At 40.3% G+C, this 14,008-nt stretch overlaps 1 protein-coding gene across 1 annotated transcript in view; it reads right to left on the reverse strand.

The window, feature by feature from the left end:
- NPAS3 (neuronal PAS domain protein 3) overlaps window positions 1-14,008 on the reverse strand; it is a gene marked incomplete at its 5' end in the record, with an annotated part of 443,219 nt that overhangs the window by 113,107 nt on the left and 316,104 nt on the right. The window contains one exon of the mRNA XM_039216556.1: window positions 13,542-13,716. Coding sequence (XP_039072487.1) covers window positions 13,542-13,716 — 175 coding nt within the window. The remainder of the gene's footprint in view (window positions 1-13,541; window positions 13,717-14,008) is intronic.

Genomic DNA, 14,008 nt, shown 5'->3' on the forward strand with positions numbered 1-14,008 from the left:
TCAGTTCTCAAGATTAGTGATGAACTGAAGCCCTCCTGCACAAAATAAATTGATTCATTTAAAGTTCAAACCAACAGCTGAGGACCACTACCCTGTTCTGCAGGACAGACCACAGAGTGTGTGAAAGCTGATTTGATAGTAAAAGGAGCCATAGTTGGTGGAGGACCAAACATCTGATGTTGTGCAGCATAGTCTTTTGTGGAGCATGATCCATGTTGTGGCTGTGGCATCACAATGGTCCAGCCAGATAGAGAGGGAAATGTCAGTCAAACATACTATGCATGGGCTAAATCATGGGGTCATAAGCAGAAGACATTTTAATAGGCCAGGCTAGAAGCTGCAAACCTTGGGAAACCAACATGAAGGTCTATTCCAAAGAGGAACTGGCCAGCTTCCAAGCTAGCCTTAGAAGAGGGGAAATCAGCAGGCATACTCTGATATTCAGAATCTAGAAAGAGTGGGATGGACTTCTGAGAATAAGAATTAAGTGCCTGTGTGATGCTTTAAGAAAACTGAGCATACAAAAAAAAAGAGTGAATTTGCAAGACAGAATTTGTACATTAGAGAAATTGGAGGAAGGTAAATGAGGTATTTCCAAAAGATTCTTTCCTGTTAAAATGGAGCCTTTCCAAAAGGACTCCGCTTAAGGGGAGAGGGGGAGAAGGGAAAGGAGGGAGGGAGGAAATTTTCAAAAGCACACCCACTGGGTGCTGTGATCATGTGGAATCTGAGCCCTAAGTCAGATAACTGGAACATGGCATCAGTGAAGTCCAAATTCAAGCCTTACATGTAAAGATGCCAACTTTATGTCACCTAACGTCTGGCTAGCTTTTCCCTAAGGAATAACTTTGGTAATAAGATAATAATTACCTCAGCATGATTAACAATAATGATAATACTCGCTGAATATTTATGATGTGCCATACTACTGTTCTAACCATTTTAGGTGTAGACACAGCACCCTTATAAGGTATGCTAATATGCTAATTTATTTGAAGTTAAAACCAACAGGTGATTATTCTCACTCCATTTCCAACCGATACCAGAGAGCTAAAATTTTATAATGGGCAAACTGAGGCAGGGATAAGTTTAATGAACCAGCTCAAGGTCACATTTCTAGTAAGTGACAGAGGCAGGAGTTCAGCACATGAACACAAGCTGTCTGGTTCCAAGACCCTGTGTACTTCTGTATTTGCAACTGCTAGAGAAATAGTCTAAGGACTGTATCCTACAATTTGGGTTAGGCCTGTCGTCTTCATATGTCACCAGTTACTAGAGTAACCTTCAAGTTAACAAGACTGCAGGATTTTTAAAATCCATATATGGGTAAGGCCATTTAATTTGCTACAAATCAGACCAAACAATCTAGTAACTGACGGCCACCCTGTATCTCCTGTCCCACAGCTCTGACATAGGCTCTTGTATCTATAACCGGGGGTAACTGGCTGGGGTTATCACTCAGGGGAGGAAGCGATGTACAGAGCTCTGGGCAGCTATAACCATACTCTCTCACCATAAGCTAGCAGTGTATCACTACGGTGTGTGGGAAACCAGAGACTTGGACTCTGCCCGTGTAAATGAAGAAAATGAAGAATAGGGAGGTCGGGAAAAGAGGGGTAGGAGACCCTGCAAATGAAAGCGCAGGGCTGCTCCCAGAACTGTGAAACTTGGAGCTGACAGGTCTTTTTAAACCTAAAACTTTACAGTTAATTATGAACTAGGTTCACCTAAAAGCTCACCTTTAGGAAAGCCTGAAGGCTGATGAGGGATATTTGGGAGAACTATCAAAGGAACAAGATAATTTGACCTCTCAGCTGAGTGGCGAGACAGTGATGCTCCTTGCACAGGAGGGTCCTGGAAGCAGAGACTGGCATGGATGGGAAGGAGTGGATCTGGTTAGCAGAAGCGAGAGTGTGTGCTTAATCATGTGTTTCTGGGGTGTTCAGGGTTTCTCTAAAACAAAGCTTCCCATAGTCAGGTAAATTGGGAAAGATGAGTGCAAACAAAATAGACTTACTGATCATACAGATTTCAAGAGTTCACTAAGTTAATGCTTGTTGTTAATCACCAATGAGAAGATAGTCTATGAAGCATTTTTCTCTACTCTTTAAATGGGGGATCCTTTTAATAAAGAACATGTCACAGGACAGTTAGGATAAGGAACACGTTTTGGAAGTACTGGCTTGGAATCTGTGTCAACTATGCATTCTAGAAAGCAGAGGCCAGGAGGCCCATTACAAACTGATGGATAGATTTACATCTTGTTTATAAAATGGAGACCTCTATACTGTTTCTTCAGGTCATTTCGATTCCTTTTTGTCCAGTGGTTTATGTTATATATAAGTTCTGTGAGAGCAAGGACCTTCTTGGTAACCAGTCGATTCCAAGAACTAGAATGGGGCCTGGCCCAGGCACATGCAATAAATAATGACTGAATGAGTAAAACAAGGAATAAATGCATGTTTACACATCTAGGTTATTCGGCTTGTGTTTTTATACTTTAATAGTGCTTTTGTGAAATGGAAAATATTTCCCTAAATATTAATCACATTTTAATTCATTTTTATTTTATCAATTATATAAAATTTTGCCTCGTTTTGACTAACAGTAATTTAGTGGATCAACAGACAACTTTGATCCTCCTCCAACATTAACACTTGCTCCATTTAATAAACGGATGGTTGGACACAGGAAAGCAGAGTTTTAAATCTTTATGATGACATTAACTTTATCATTGTTCTTACTGGTATTTTTATTTGGAGAGGAAATCCCCTGAAAAGAAGCATTGACCAGTAGACTGATATTTTACCAAAGGCACATGATATCCTTTAATAAACTATAAAGAGGAACAGATTTGAACTCTAAGAGAATTTATAGCTTAAAATTTTATGATCAATAGCATATGTAATTTTATAATTTTCAGATTTTTCCAGATTTTATTACTAGTTGATAAAAAAAAAAAGTGGACAGATGGCATCATCAATCCTAATCATATGAAAGCTTGAGACTTGCATAATTTCTAGAGTATTAACCATTATTAGCTCCTGGCTAAAGACTGACCACAGGTCCATTTCTATCTTTTTCTATTATCTTAGGTCCAAATCACCATTTCTTCCATCGCAAAGCCTCTCAATATTTCCTCTCAAGGTCTACTCACTACTTTCGGATTAAAGAAACAGCCTCTTGGGGTGTTTGAGTGGCTCAGTCGATTAAACATCTGACTCTTGATTTCAGCTCAGGTCATTATCTCAAGGTTGTGAGATCCAGCCTCATATTTGGCTCCATGCCAGGCACAGAGTCTGCTTAAGAGTCTTTCTCTCTCTCTCTCTCGCCCTCTCTCTCTCTCACCCTCTCCCTCTCTCTCAAAAAAAAAAAAAAAAAGAAAAGAAAAGAAAAAGAAAAAAGCTCTCTTGAATGGTTTCCTTTGCTTCCAGTCTACTCTATTTACCCTATCCTGCATATTCTTGATAAAATAAAGGATCGGGTATCAAGTCCAGTGAACATAGGTTACCTGTAGACAGGAATCAGGATAATATTGGGAAGCATATTCTAAGAGAGCTGCCTAGGAAGGATGGAGGGTGTAGTGTCAGGTAGGGGGTTGGACAACTATTTTAGATGATGTTGAGAAACACTTTGATGGAATGGTTATGAGTGGAAACTCTGCTTGGGTTCAAATCCTAGGCTCTGGCACCTATTAACTAAGTGATTTTTCCATATTAAATGTTTTTTTCTCAGTTTCTTTTCTTCATCTATAAAATGGGAAAAATAAGGATACTTTTTTTAGTATTTTGTGACAAATGAATGAGACAATACATATAACGTTTAGCAGGGTGTCTGACAGTAGGTGACCATTCAACAAATATTAGTTTTGTTGTACAGGGATTCAGGAGCCCACAGGTAGTTGTATATTGTGACCCACAGGGGAGGATCCTTCAAAATTCAAAATTTGCTTCTGTATTTTTAAGTGATGAAATAGTGTTTTCATTGGGTCACTGCTCTGTTTAATAAGTTATACCCAGAACTTATACAAATCTCAGAGGCTTCTGGCTGGCACTCCAGCTCCTCCAGGATCGGGCTCTATCCTAGATGGGCACGCTCCTTTGCAGTGAGGGATCCTTCCTGCCTCTCAAATGCATCTCGCTGTGCCATTTGGGATGATTCTCCTGGAAGATCGTCTCCACATCTTTGCACTTAGGTTGGTTTTCATGCAGCCAGTGTGTGTCATCTCTCCTTATCAGGGATCCACAATCATTGAGACTCTCCCTGATTTCTTATACCACCTGCCATTTTTATGCCACAGTCGAGAGTAGCAGCCCTATTGTTGTTCTTGCTTCTCTGGTGGTTGTAAGTCTTCTGAGGATGATCAGTTTTCTAAGGGCCGATGTCATATCTTCTACCTCTTGTATTCTCTGCAAACACCTAGCAAAGTGCCCAAAACACATGGCCTGAGTTCAGATCTTAGGGCTATAGCCGACTCTCGTATGAAGCAAACCATTTACTATCTCTAGTTTTGGTTGAGGGTCAGTGTGAGATCTACATTACTTAAACACGTTGACTCTTAAAATTGTAACACAGAGGTAACACATGGTAAAAGCTATTTATTAGTGTCATCATTCATGTTCCTAGAGTATTTGCAACAAGTTATATCTTGAGTAGAAAAAACTAAAAAAGTCAGGATACTTTTCCAAAGCTAGCATTTCCTGAATTTGCTAATGAAATCAGTGGAAGGGAGACCCGTTTGGGAGCACCTCCCATTCAGAACACTCGTACGGAGCTAAAAAGATCACTAATCTGAGAAACTGATATTCCTGTGAACCTATCATGCAGCAGGCGTTTTTTTACTAAATAAAACAAAACACAGCCCCAAAGCCCACAGTCCCGTGCATCAAAGTCCCTGACAGTCACGGTCTGCGTATGTTTGGGCATGTCCAAGCAACTTGCTCCCAAACAAGGAACACTCATGAGCTATTAATTTCAGGGTTGATGTTTCAAACCTGCGATAGTTCTTCCAAGACTGCTAACAGCAGTGACTTGTAATGTAGTGCTACCCTCCTCAGACACCGCAGTGTCCTGATTGTCATTACCACACTTCTGCATATTGTATTAATAATGTCTCCCTCACATGATGGTCAGCTCCTGGAAGGCAGGGAGCTTTATTTTTGTTTCCTCAGTGCTGTGTGTAATATCTGGCCCATGACAGATGTGCAGTCAATGCCTATTGAATAGTCTACATAGTCTCTAATATCAGGTGGGCCTGGATCTTGAATAAGAATTCACTCTAATTAATAACAACTAGAGAAAGGACACATATTCTTCCCTCTCTAGAGCTAGTTTTGTTAACAGAAGCTAGGCGATGTTTTCTATGGGTCCCAAGAAACCATGATTGTGTTTCAAGAGCTGATACCTCCGAGAGGATACGACTGGCTCCTGATGGACCCCATTGTTCTTCTTGCTTTTTTCCCCACATCATTTCCACCTCCTGCCTTGCAGGACTGGTCCTGAAAGGAAGAGACTGGAAAGGCTGCCAAGAGCCTGAGGCAGAGCAGAGGCCAAATGCAGAGACAATTTTGGCTGTGCCCTTGCCTGAGAAGGTACACGACTAATGGGAACCAGGAGACTCCTCAGGGCTGATTTTTGCCTATAAATGATTCTGATGCTGCTGTTTACTGTGGTGTAAGGTGCTTTGGTGTAGGGATGGAGGAAGGGCAAAGGATTGGATGGAAGATTTTAGTTCTGAGGGATTATATTTAACAAAAGTATGGTTTAGCCAATGAAATATGTGCATGGGGGGACACTTAGGTTTCTCCCTGGATGTTGGAAGCCTCTTGGACAAGACTGCTCTCTAAGATCTGCTGCCAGGGTCTTATCTCCTTTCTCCATCTAGGACCTAGGCTTTGCACCTACTCCAACCCTAATATTGTACCCTTGACTCGAACCTTGGCTGCCGAACTAACTTGTGTTGTATGTGGCAAGCCACTTGGAATTTCCATCACTTCCCCCTGACACTCCCCCATCAGTAAAATAAGGATCACACACTGACCTGCCTCAGAGGGACAGTGTGTGAATTAACTAACTCCTGTAATTAGTGGTTTCTGTGCTCAGCATACCCGAAGCAGGATATGAGTGCCAACCACATCACCATGGCCCGAGTGTGCTTTGCTTCTCAAAGCTGTAGTCGGGAATAAATGCTTGGCAAAGGGCTGACAACTGGAAGTTGCAAACTTTACACAGAGGCAATATTTCCAGTATTTTCCCCAAGCAATCATGAGTAAATTGCTCACTAGGGGTGGAAACGGTGTCCAGCCAGTTCTGCCTCTTCTGATCTGTGCACCCTGCAAAGCTCAGTCAATGCCAGGTAACTGATCCTTCGTAAATCTGCTGTTTAGTGCAGATGAAGAATTCAGAATGGTATAATTTGGACAGGGATGAAGTTTCTGTGCAGTGATATGTATTAAAAGCAAATAACTTGTGTTTTGTTCGAGGCAAGAGTTATAGAAATAGAATCTATAATTTTTAATCAACCAATGACAAAGACCCAAACACTTTTTTTGTTCGTTTATTCTAATGAAGAGGGACAGGTCATCCATTAACAAGTTACCTTGGGTTTCATTTCAGAAACTCTGAAAATGTACCCCTTATCACCATAGGTAAAGAAAAGTCAAAATTATGACCTAGAAAGCTATATAAAAAAGCTGCTAAAAACAATGGGTTGAAAAATTGATCTTCTAAACCTTCACTGGAAGGTTTAGAAAAAAATGCTACATACAGATGAAGTGAAACTATTGTGTATTTTGATAAGAGTCCTATGTTTCTATTAATTATTGAACAAACCATTTGCTACCCCTTGAATCCCATTATATTAATTTATATAAAAGCTGCACTTTTTTTTTTTTTTGAGTTGCAACCACTGTGATTTAACTTCTGGAAGAGAAAGTTTGATCCAGAATGGCAAGCAGAGCTCCGGTGAGATCCAACATCTTCTCTGGGAACAAAAGAGAGGCTGTTCTCCTGTAGCTAAGGGAGTCAGCAACATGGGTTTTGATGCATCAATTTTTTCAATGGCCGTCTTTGTTAATGGATGATTAAAAGCCCCACAAGAATGCCTTGCACTGAAGCTGTGTGATCTGGGAGCTGGCCCAGAAGGGTAGAGCTCAGGTCCCAGGCCAGCACAGCCTGGTGGGGAGAAGAGATTTAACCTCTTCTTTGGCTCCCTCAGGCAAGATCCCAGAAGTGTAAGGTCACTTTAAAATGTCATCACACACAGACAAGCTCACAGAAGTGTGAGAGCACACAAATGAGGGTGATGTGTGCCTAGGCCTTGCATGCCAGAAGAGAGCCCTGGAAAATACTGATTCCCTTCTGTGGCAGCTCCAGGTGATCTTGTTAGCATAGCTGGGGATAAAAGTGACATTTAAAAATAGTCTACTTTCCGCCTGAAAAAAACAATGGTACTGCATCAGGGTGGTGTGTTTGAGGCAAACAAGGCAGTCTCTGGAATGGCACCGAACTGTTTCTAGTGTGTACGCGTCACCTTCGTTCAGGAGTGGCAAAAGAGGCTTTCTGTTTCATCTCTAAACAACAGTGCTATAGCTAAGGGAAATAATTTTGCATATGTAGTTTTTTGGATAAAAGCTAAGTTTATGCATAAGTGATGATCTTTTTGGGTTATGAAAAGATTAATTTTTGCTAGGCTGCTTTCTGAATACTAGATTTGACATATACATGTGCACATGGGCATTAACAGGAGGCAGGCCAGTTTTGGGTAGTTGTGAACCAGTCTGAATCATGGCTGTGGCTACAGTAGAGATGCATGTTATACTCGATTCATCAAAGATAACTGTGGTACATTATCTAGTGGATTTATCTTTGCTTATATTGTATGAATATGGAAAGGAATTAAGTGTGTGTTTACAGTTTGATAAACATTCAACATAAATTATACATTTTAATTTCATTTATTAGTTGGGGAGCATGGAAAGCAGAAATTTCATTGCAGGCAAACTGCCATTCAGATTGAAGGATTAGCAGTTTCCTGAAAGGGTATGCATAGTAGCAAGAACAAAATTCATTTCTATCTCAAGCGAGTCACCACATGGTTTGTAGTTACGTGGTGTAGTCAGAGTTTAAGAAAGGCAAAAGGAGAATGTAACTCATGCTAGTGACTCTATGGTTTGTATATGCCACTTCCAGTGGATCCAATGGTGCCATCAAGAGTAAATCTAGTGCTAATAAAGGACTTAACATTTGACAACTTGAATGTTGTAGTTACCAGACAAATTATCAAGCTGTTGATGTCTGAAAGAACTGGGTCTGATCTTTTAGCATTAGCATGCGGAGCAGTCCCCATGATATTATCTTACCATATAACGACTTCAAAAATCTCACAGAGATTAATGGTGATAACATAATTCCAGAAAGTTGCCACTCTATATGTAGAAATATATTGGCAATAAAAACCAGTCACTGTGCCTTTCCCCAGTAGGGGATCTCTCACTTTTCTTTGATTTTTAAAGGCTTCAGATCAATAACTGGAGTGACATTATTAACAGCTCCCTCAACACCTTGGCCAGCGCTAATATTAAATCCATTACACCTTCTGTTTGACATTTGCAGTACAGCAGAAAGTGCTGTAGATACAGTCACATTGTCTGGGGACTGAGGTTGGATGTGGGGTTAGTAAGATGGTTTCCCTTGCCTGACTTCTAAATTCAGTTCATTGACAGGAAACTTGAACAAAAAAAAAAATCAAAAACCACCACCCTACCCCCACCAACGGTACATTAGATGGTAAATAATTCACCCTTAAAGGCACAGGTGTATCTCATATCCAAGCAGTTTTTGAAATAAAATATCCACCTGATCCTCAGATAAGTTTTTACATTCTTTATTGTTATTCCTAACGATTTATTCTTCTAATTACATCACTTATTGTGAAAACTGTCTAATGAAATCTGAGGAATTGCATTTCTGTAGAATCAAATGCTGATCAAATCTACCACAGCACAGACGCATAAGTAGAAGATGCAGATCATTTCCATGCAGGGAAGTACTCAACTGCTTCAGTTCTGCTTGTCTTCAAAACATTCAGGATATAGAGTAGGCATGATAGCATAACGATAATACTATGAATACTGTGCGGTGATGATCTTAAGCCCCCATAACAGGGTAGAACTGCCTGAAATGTGAGACAGGGCACAGTAACCCCTCTGTAAGACAATCAATGGTTAACCGTGCTGCTATAGTTATTCTTGACCAAAAGTAGTGTCTCGTACGTTTTGCTAAATTGTCTAAATCCTGGTGCAGTATTGATTTCTCTCTCTATGAGCTCGTACCCATTCAATAAGCTGCAAGAACCTCTTGTCCTGGCTGAATTCCCTCTGAAGCAGGACCCAGGTCTGTTACTCCCGCCAAGACTCCTGCAGTTGGGACTTGATTGTTAGCTAGTGGGAAACAAACCATTGGAGACAGAAAGGACATTTTATGTTAAAGTGAGAAAGTTGCCTGGAAGGTTAAGTGAAAAAGTAGATTACCAGAAGCCTGTATATTATGATCTTATTTCAGACAGAGACCCCGTCCCCACCCCCTACATACTTACAGATGTATATAGGAATAGAAAATCTGGAAAGATAGAAAACAGAGACCACAGATGAACAGTGGTCATTTTTGGTGGCCCTTATTCTTCTCTGCATTCTCTAAACTTCTTACAATAATAATGAGTTAATTTTATAATTAGGAATAAAACCCAATTTTATGACCTCACTTAAGGAATATAACCCTTTACTTTCAAAATAAGGAAATTTTTTAAAGTTCCTCCAGGGCTTCTTGAAAGAGTGGCTCTTCTGTTTATTAAGCACTTAAAAGATACAGCGCTGAAATTTATTAAGAGAAGAAGATAGCACTCATAATCCCAAGATTACAGAATCATTACATACATGCAGATCTAGAAAAAGAAAAGGAAACATCTAGACATCAGGTCCCAGAGGTTCTGTGCTCCCCTTGTTGCAGGATGGCACCATCTCTTCCAACATGTTTAGACCTACATAGGGAGGCACTCTAGAACTTTCTAACTTTTCAAACAAGGCCACCCATGTATTTTTCTTCTGCTGGCTTTTAGATTTCTCTAAAAGAAATACCCTGTTTACTTAAACTATGCCTAATGGTGCAAACATCAAATATTTATTTGGGTTTCCAATCGTCAAGAGATTCCTTCTCGTCCCCCCCACCCCCCATTATTTTGAGACTGGTTCAAGACAAGACAGTCACAGGGCTGGGAGTTCAAAGAAACAGAATTCCTATCATGGTACAGTTTCACTGCCTGTTAGGCTGGTTTAGTCACTTATTTCCTTTTATTATAATGCCAAATGTTATTTAGATTTCTGTCATTTAGTAATGCTACACTGAACACATCGGGGCTTCTGAAGAAGTCCATACCTTCATTTTCATAATCACCACATACTGATATCCCTTTTCCAACAAAATTACACTACTATTTAAAAAAAAGAATCTGTGTTTCACCATTGTTTAAAAGATTATGATGCAATGAGCAATTCTTCAAAAATGTCCCCACGTATCATTAAGAATTAGGAAATCCTGTTAAAATTCCTTCAGCCTGTAAGAAACATAAGCAGCTTTGGGATGTAGTGCCTGACGTGAACTTTTTAAGTAATTCCTTTGGAGCAGTGATTTGCATTAGTGAAGATATTTAGTTAAAGGTAGCACCCTGAGCTGCTTTTCAGTATTTGAGCAGTCAGTCTAATTGCCTTTTAAAGGTAAGGTTGAAAATAACCAATGCTACAGACTTAAGGCAAAGTAAGTTTCACATTTTGTAATGGTAAGAGAGAAGACTCTTCATCAAGGAAGAGAAACCCTTCTTACACGACTATTGCTAATGAGCCCTGGTTGTTAAGAAATGTAGAAAGCAGAATTTTCAATTTTACTAGTGAGGATGGCTCAAAGAAGGCTGAGAGGGCAGGGGAAAGAAACCAGGGAAATTGTCAATCCTATTTCAATGTTGAACGACAGAGTAACTTTAAAGGCGATGTGTTATTCACCTAATATCCAGAATTAAAAGATTCTAAGTGGGAATTGAGTTCTAACAGTGTGCCTAGAGTTTTATGCATCCTGGTGTTTCGTGGAGGGCATGGGATTGATCAGAGTTCTTATAATCAATCTTGAACCAGTTTGACTTCAGCTCACGATATCTCAGAACTGGTTTACAGGCTGTGGATTTTATTTTTCTCCTGATCAAAGTCTTTTCCAAGTGACAAGTTACCCTTAACGTGTGTTTGGGGAGACATCATGCTCAATATGAATCAACAGTGTGATCTGGCTGCCAGGAGGACCTAATTCCACCTCAGGTTGTCTCAACTAAAGTACAGTAGCCTAAACCGTGAAAGAGGACTGCCCCTCTGCTTTGTACTAGTCAGAATACATCTAGAGGGCCTCTAACAAACTAAAGCACAGCTGGGTGGGTGACTAGGGTGGTGGAGGTCTTAGGAACATGCCACTGAAAAATGGTTGTGGGATTCCATGCTGTTTGACCTAAAAAGGAGAAGGAAGGCAGGAGGAAGGGAGAACTGGGTGAATCTGACTTCTGTATTTGATAGGCTAGGATGGGGAGGAAGCAGATTTGAGATGAGATCCGAAATGAGATTCTCAGAGGACAGATGTGGGATCAGTGGGGGAAAATTGGAGCAAAGTTAGATTAGATTTTGGCTCCACATTCAGAGCACTTTCTCTTGGAGCTGTGCACCACTGGATGGGACTGTCTTGAGGGGTCTGAGCTTCCTATTGGGGCAGAAGGTTAGCTGTTGGTTTTGATGTAGAGCCAGGGCGGCCCAGGGAGAAGGCTGGAGATCCTCTAAACTTGAGAGTTTGTCAGTCAGGGAAATGAGGGTTTTATAAACTTGAATTCTTACGGAGTGTTGACAGTCATGAGCAGCTAGGTTTCCCAGTCCATCTTCAGAAGGAATGAGTAAAAACCCAGTTTCATGTGCTGCTTCTCAAATCTGCCCAGATAGGAATATTCTAATGACTAAGAAGCAGTTTTAATGATCTCACCGACATAGCTATTCAGCAAAGTCAGTGAGCAATGGTAGAACATATGACTTCCCTGTGAACAAAATTATTTTCATTTTTAAATGGCCAAGAGTAGTCTTAAATACTCTCTCTTCTCATGCCTGGTGCTCACTGGAAAAAGAGGCTCACCAGTGCTGCAGATAACTTAGTCAAGGAAACAGGAATTGGTTTTAGATGGAATTAACATATTACTTTTTCCCCTTCTGTGTGAGCAAACACACTGTGATTATTTTTTAAGCGGGTCAAATTTAAGCATTTTCTTAGAATTATTTGAATATAAAAAAAAATTATTTGAATATTAATCTTAAGACAGGTTTCCCCCCCATTTTTCTTTCTGCAAAACGAGTTTGTGTTGCAAAGCTGTTTTAAAACAACATATCGAGTAAAGTACAAGCATCTTTAAAGAGTGCAAAAATAATTTCCCAAGTAAGCAAATAAAACTTTGCACTTCAAATCAGGCCTTGATTCATTAAAAATCTTAAACTTCTCATGAGAAAAATTAACATTTAAACCACTGCTGCTTGGCCAAGCACTCCACCACACAAGAATATGAAATATCTCCTCTAAAAAAGTACAAAAAGGACAAAACCACAAATGTGGAACTTCAATTAATTTAAAGCCCCAATCAGCAAAGAATAAATCCTTCGCAGATCTAATTACCAGCGCTCTCGGAAGACCCAGGCCGACCAGCCAATCTTCCCCGTGTTTGAACAGCTTGATGAACTAGGGGACTGATGGATATCAAGTCATTTTGTTTAATTTATAAATGGATTTTCCCCTAATACTTAAATTATCATCAGTACAACACAATGAAAATGGGAACATTCTGAATGCAAAGTCTATAAGCGTCCTGGAAGGAATCCCAATGAGGAATGTCACCTCTGTTCATTCCTCTATACAATTGATCTAATTAAATACTGAGGGTGGAAAGGCAGTTTAAAATGTAGCCATTTCTGTTTTCTTTTTAGCCTTAATTTATCTGTTCACATCTTTCAAGTACCTTCTGATGCTTACAAAAAAAAAAAAAAAAAAAGGAAAGAAACCAAGATTTCTGCAAGTCCCTAATATTTTTAATTCTCTACAAGCTAATATTCAAGGAGCCTTTATCATAGGTTTTGCTGAATAATAAATAAACGCATTACATTTAGCCACGGTGACAATAAAAGGAAGAGGGCTTTCCAAATCTGAACCATTTCCCTCTAGTAATTTGAAAGAGAAACTAAAGAAACCAGTACCTTCTCTAAGTATTGTTCAAATGAAATTAGATCTCCGGATTATACTTATTAAAATGTCTCCTTATTTTCAAATCTCTTCCTTATTTAATTACTGCATGGGACAGAAAGCTGCGTGGAATTGTTAAATACCTTTAGACCTATTTATAGTCTCTTCACACGGGCAACTTGAGTGCAATCATTGGCAAAGGTCCTGCCCACCATCCCACACAATGGGTTTGCAATTCCCACCTGGCTCGGGGGTCTCCGACTGGGAGGAGGAAGATGCTGAGCTGGCGCCGTCCTCCGCGGTGCCCTGTGAGAGGAGACCCCGCCCTGGTGGGAGCTTCATGCCCAGCTGCTCGGCCATCTCCACGTGGTCCCCCGGGTGGACATAGTCAAAGACGCTGCTGCCTGTCAGCTCCACCTGGAGGGGGAAGAGAAAGGGCGGGAAAGAAAGGTGTCACAGCTTCTCTGTGTTCGAATTCAGCACCGCTGTGATTCAGATCTTGAGCAGAAAAGGAAATAGATGCAGACCCCAGCAACCATCCTCGTTGTCGGTCTTTATCCTTAAATGCTTAAGGATTCTTGAAGTTGAAAGACAAAGATTGTTTTTGTACGTATCTATTAAGCGACTGTTGAGCCCAGTTTTTCCTCATACACTGTTGTTTGCATAAAGCCCAAACATTCTGGGAAATGTGGATGAGTCTGCCTCTCTC

This window comes from Hyaena hyaena, unplaced genomic scaffold (assembly GCF_003009895.1).
Source record: "Hyaena hyaena isolate Hyena2069 unplaced genomic scaffold, ASM300989v1 scaffold_639, whole genome shotgun sequence".
Classification (NCBI taxonomy): Eukaryota; Metazoa; Chordata; class Mammalia; order Carnivora; family Hyaenidae; genus Hyaena; species Hyaena hyaena.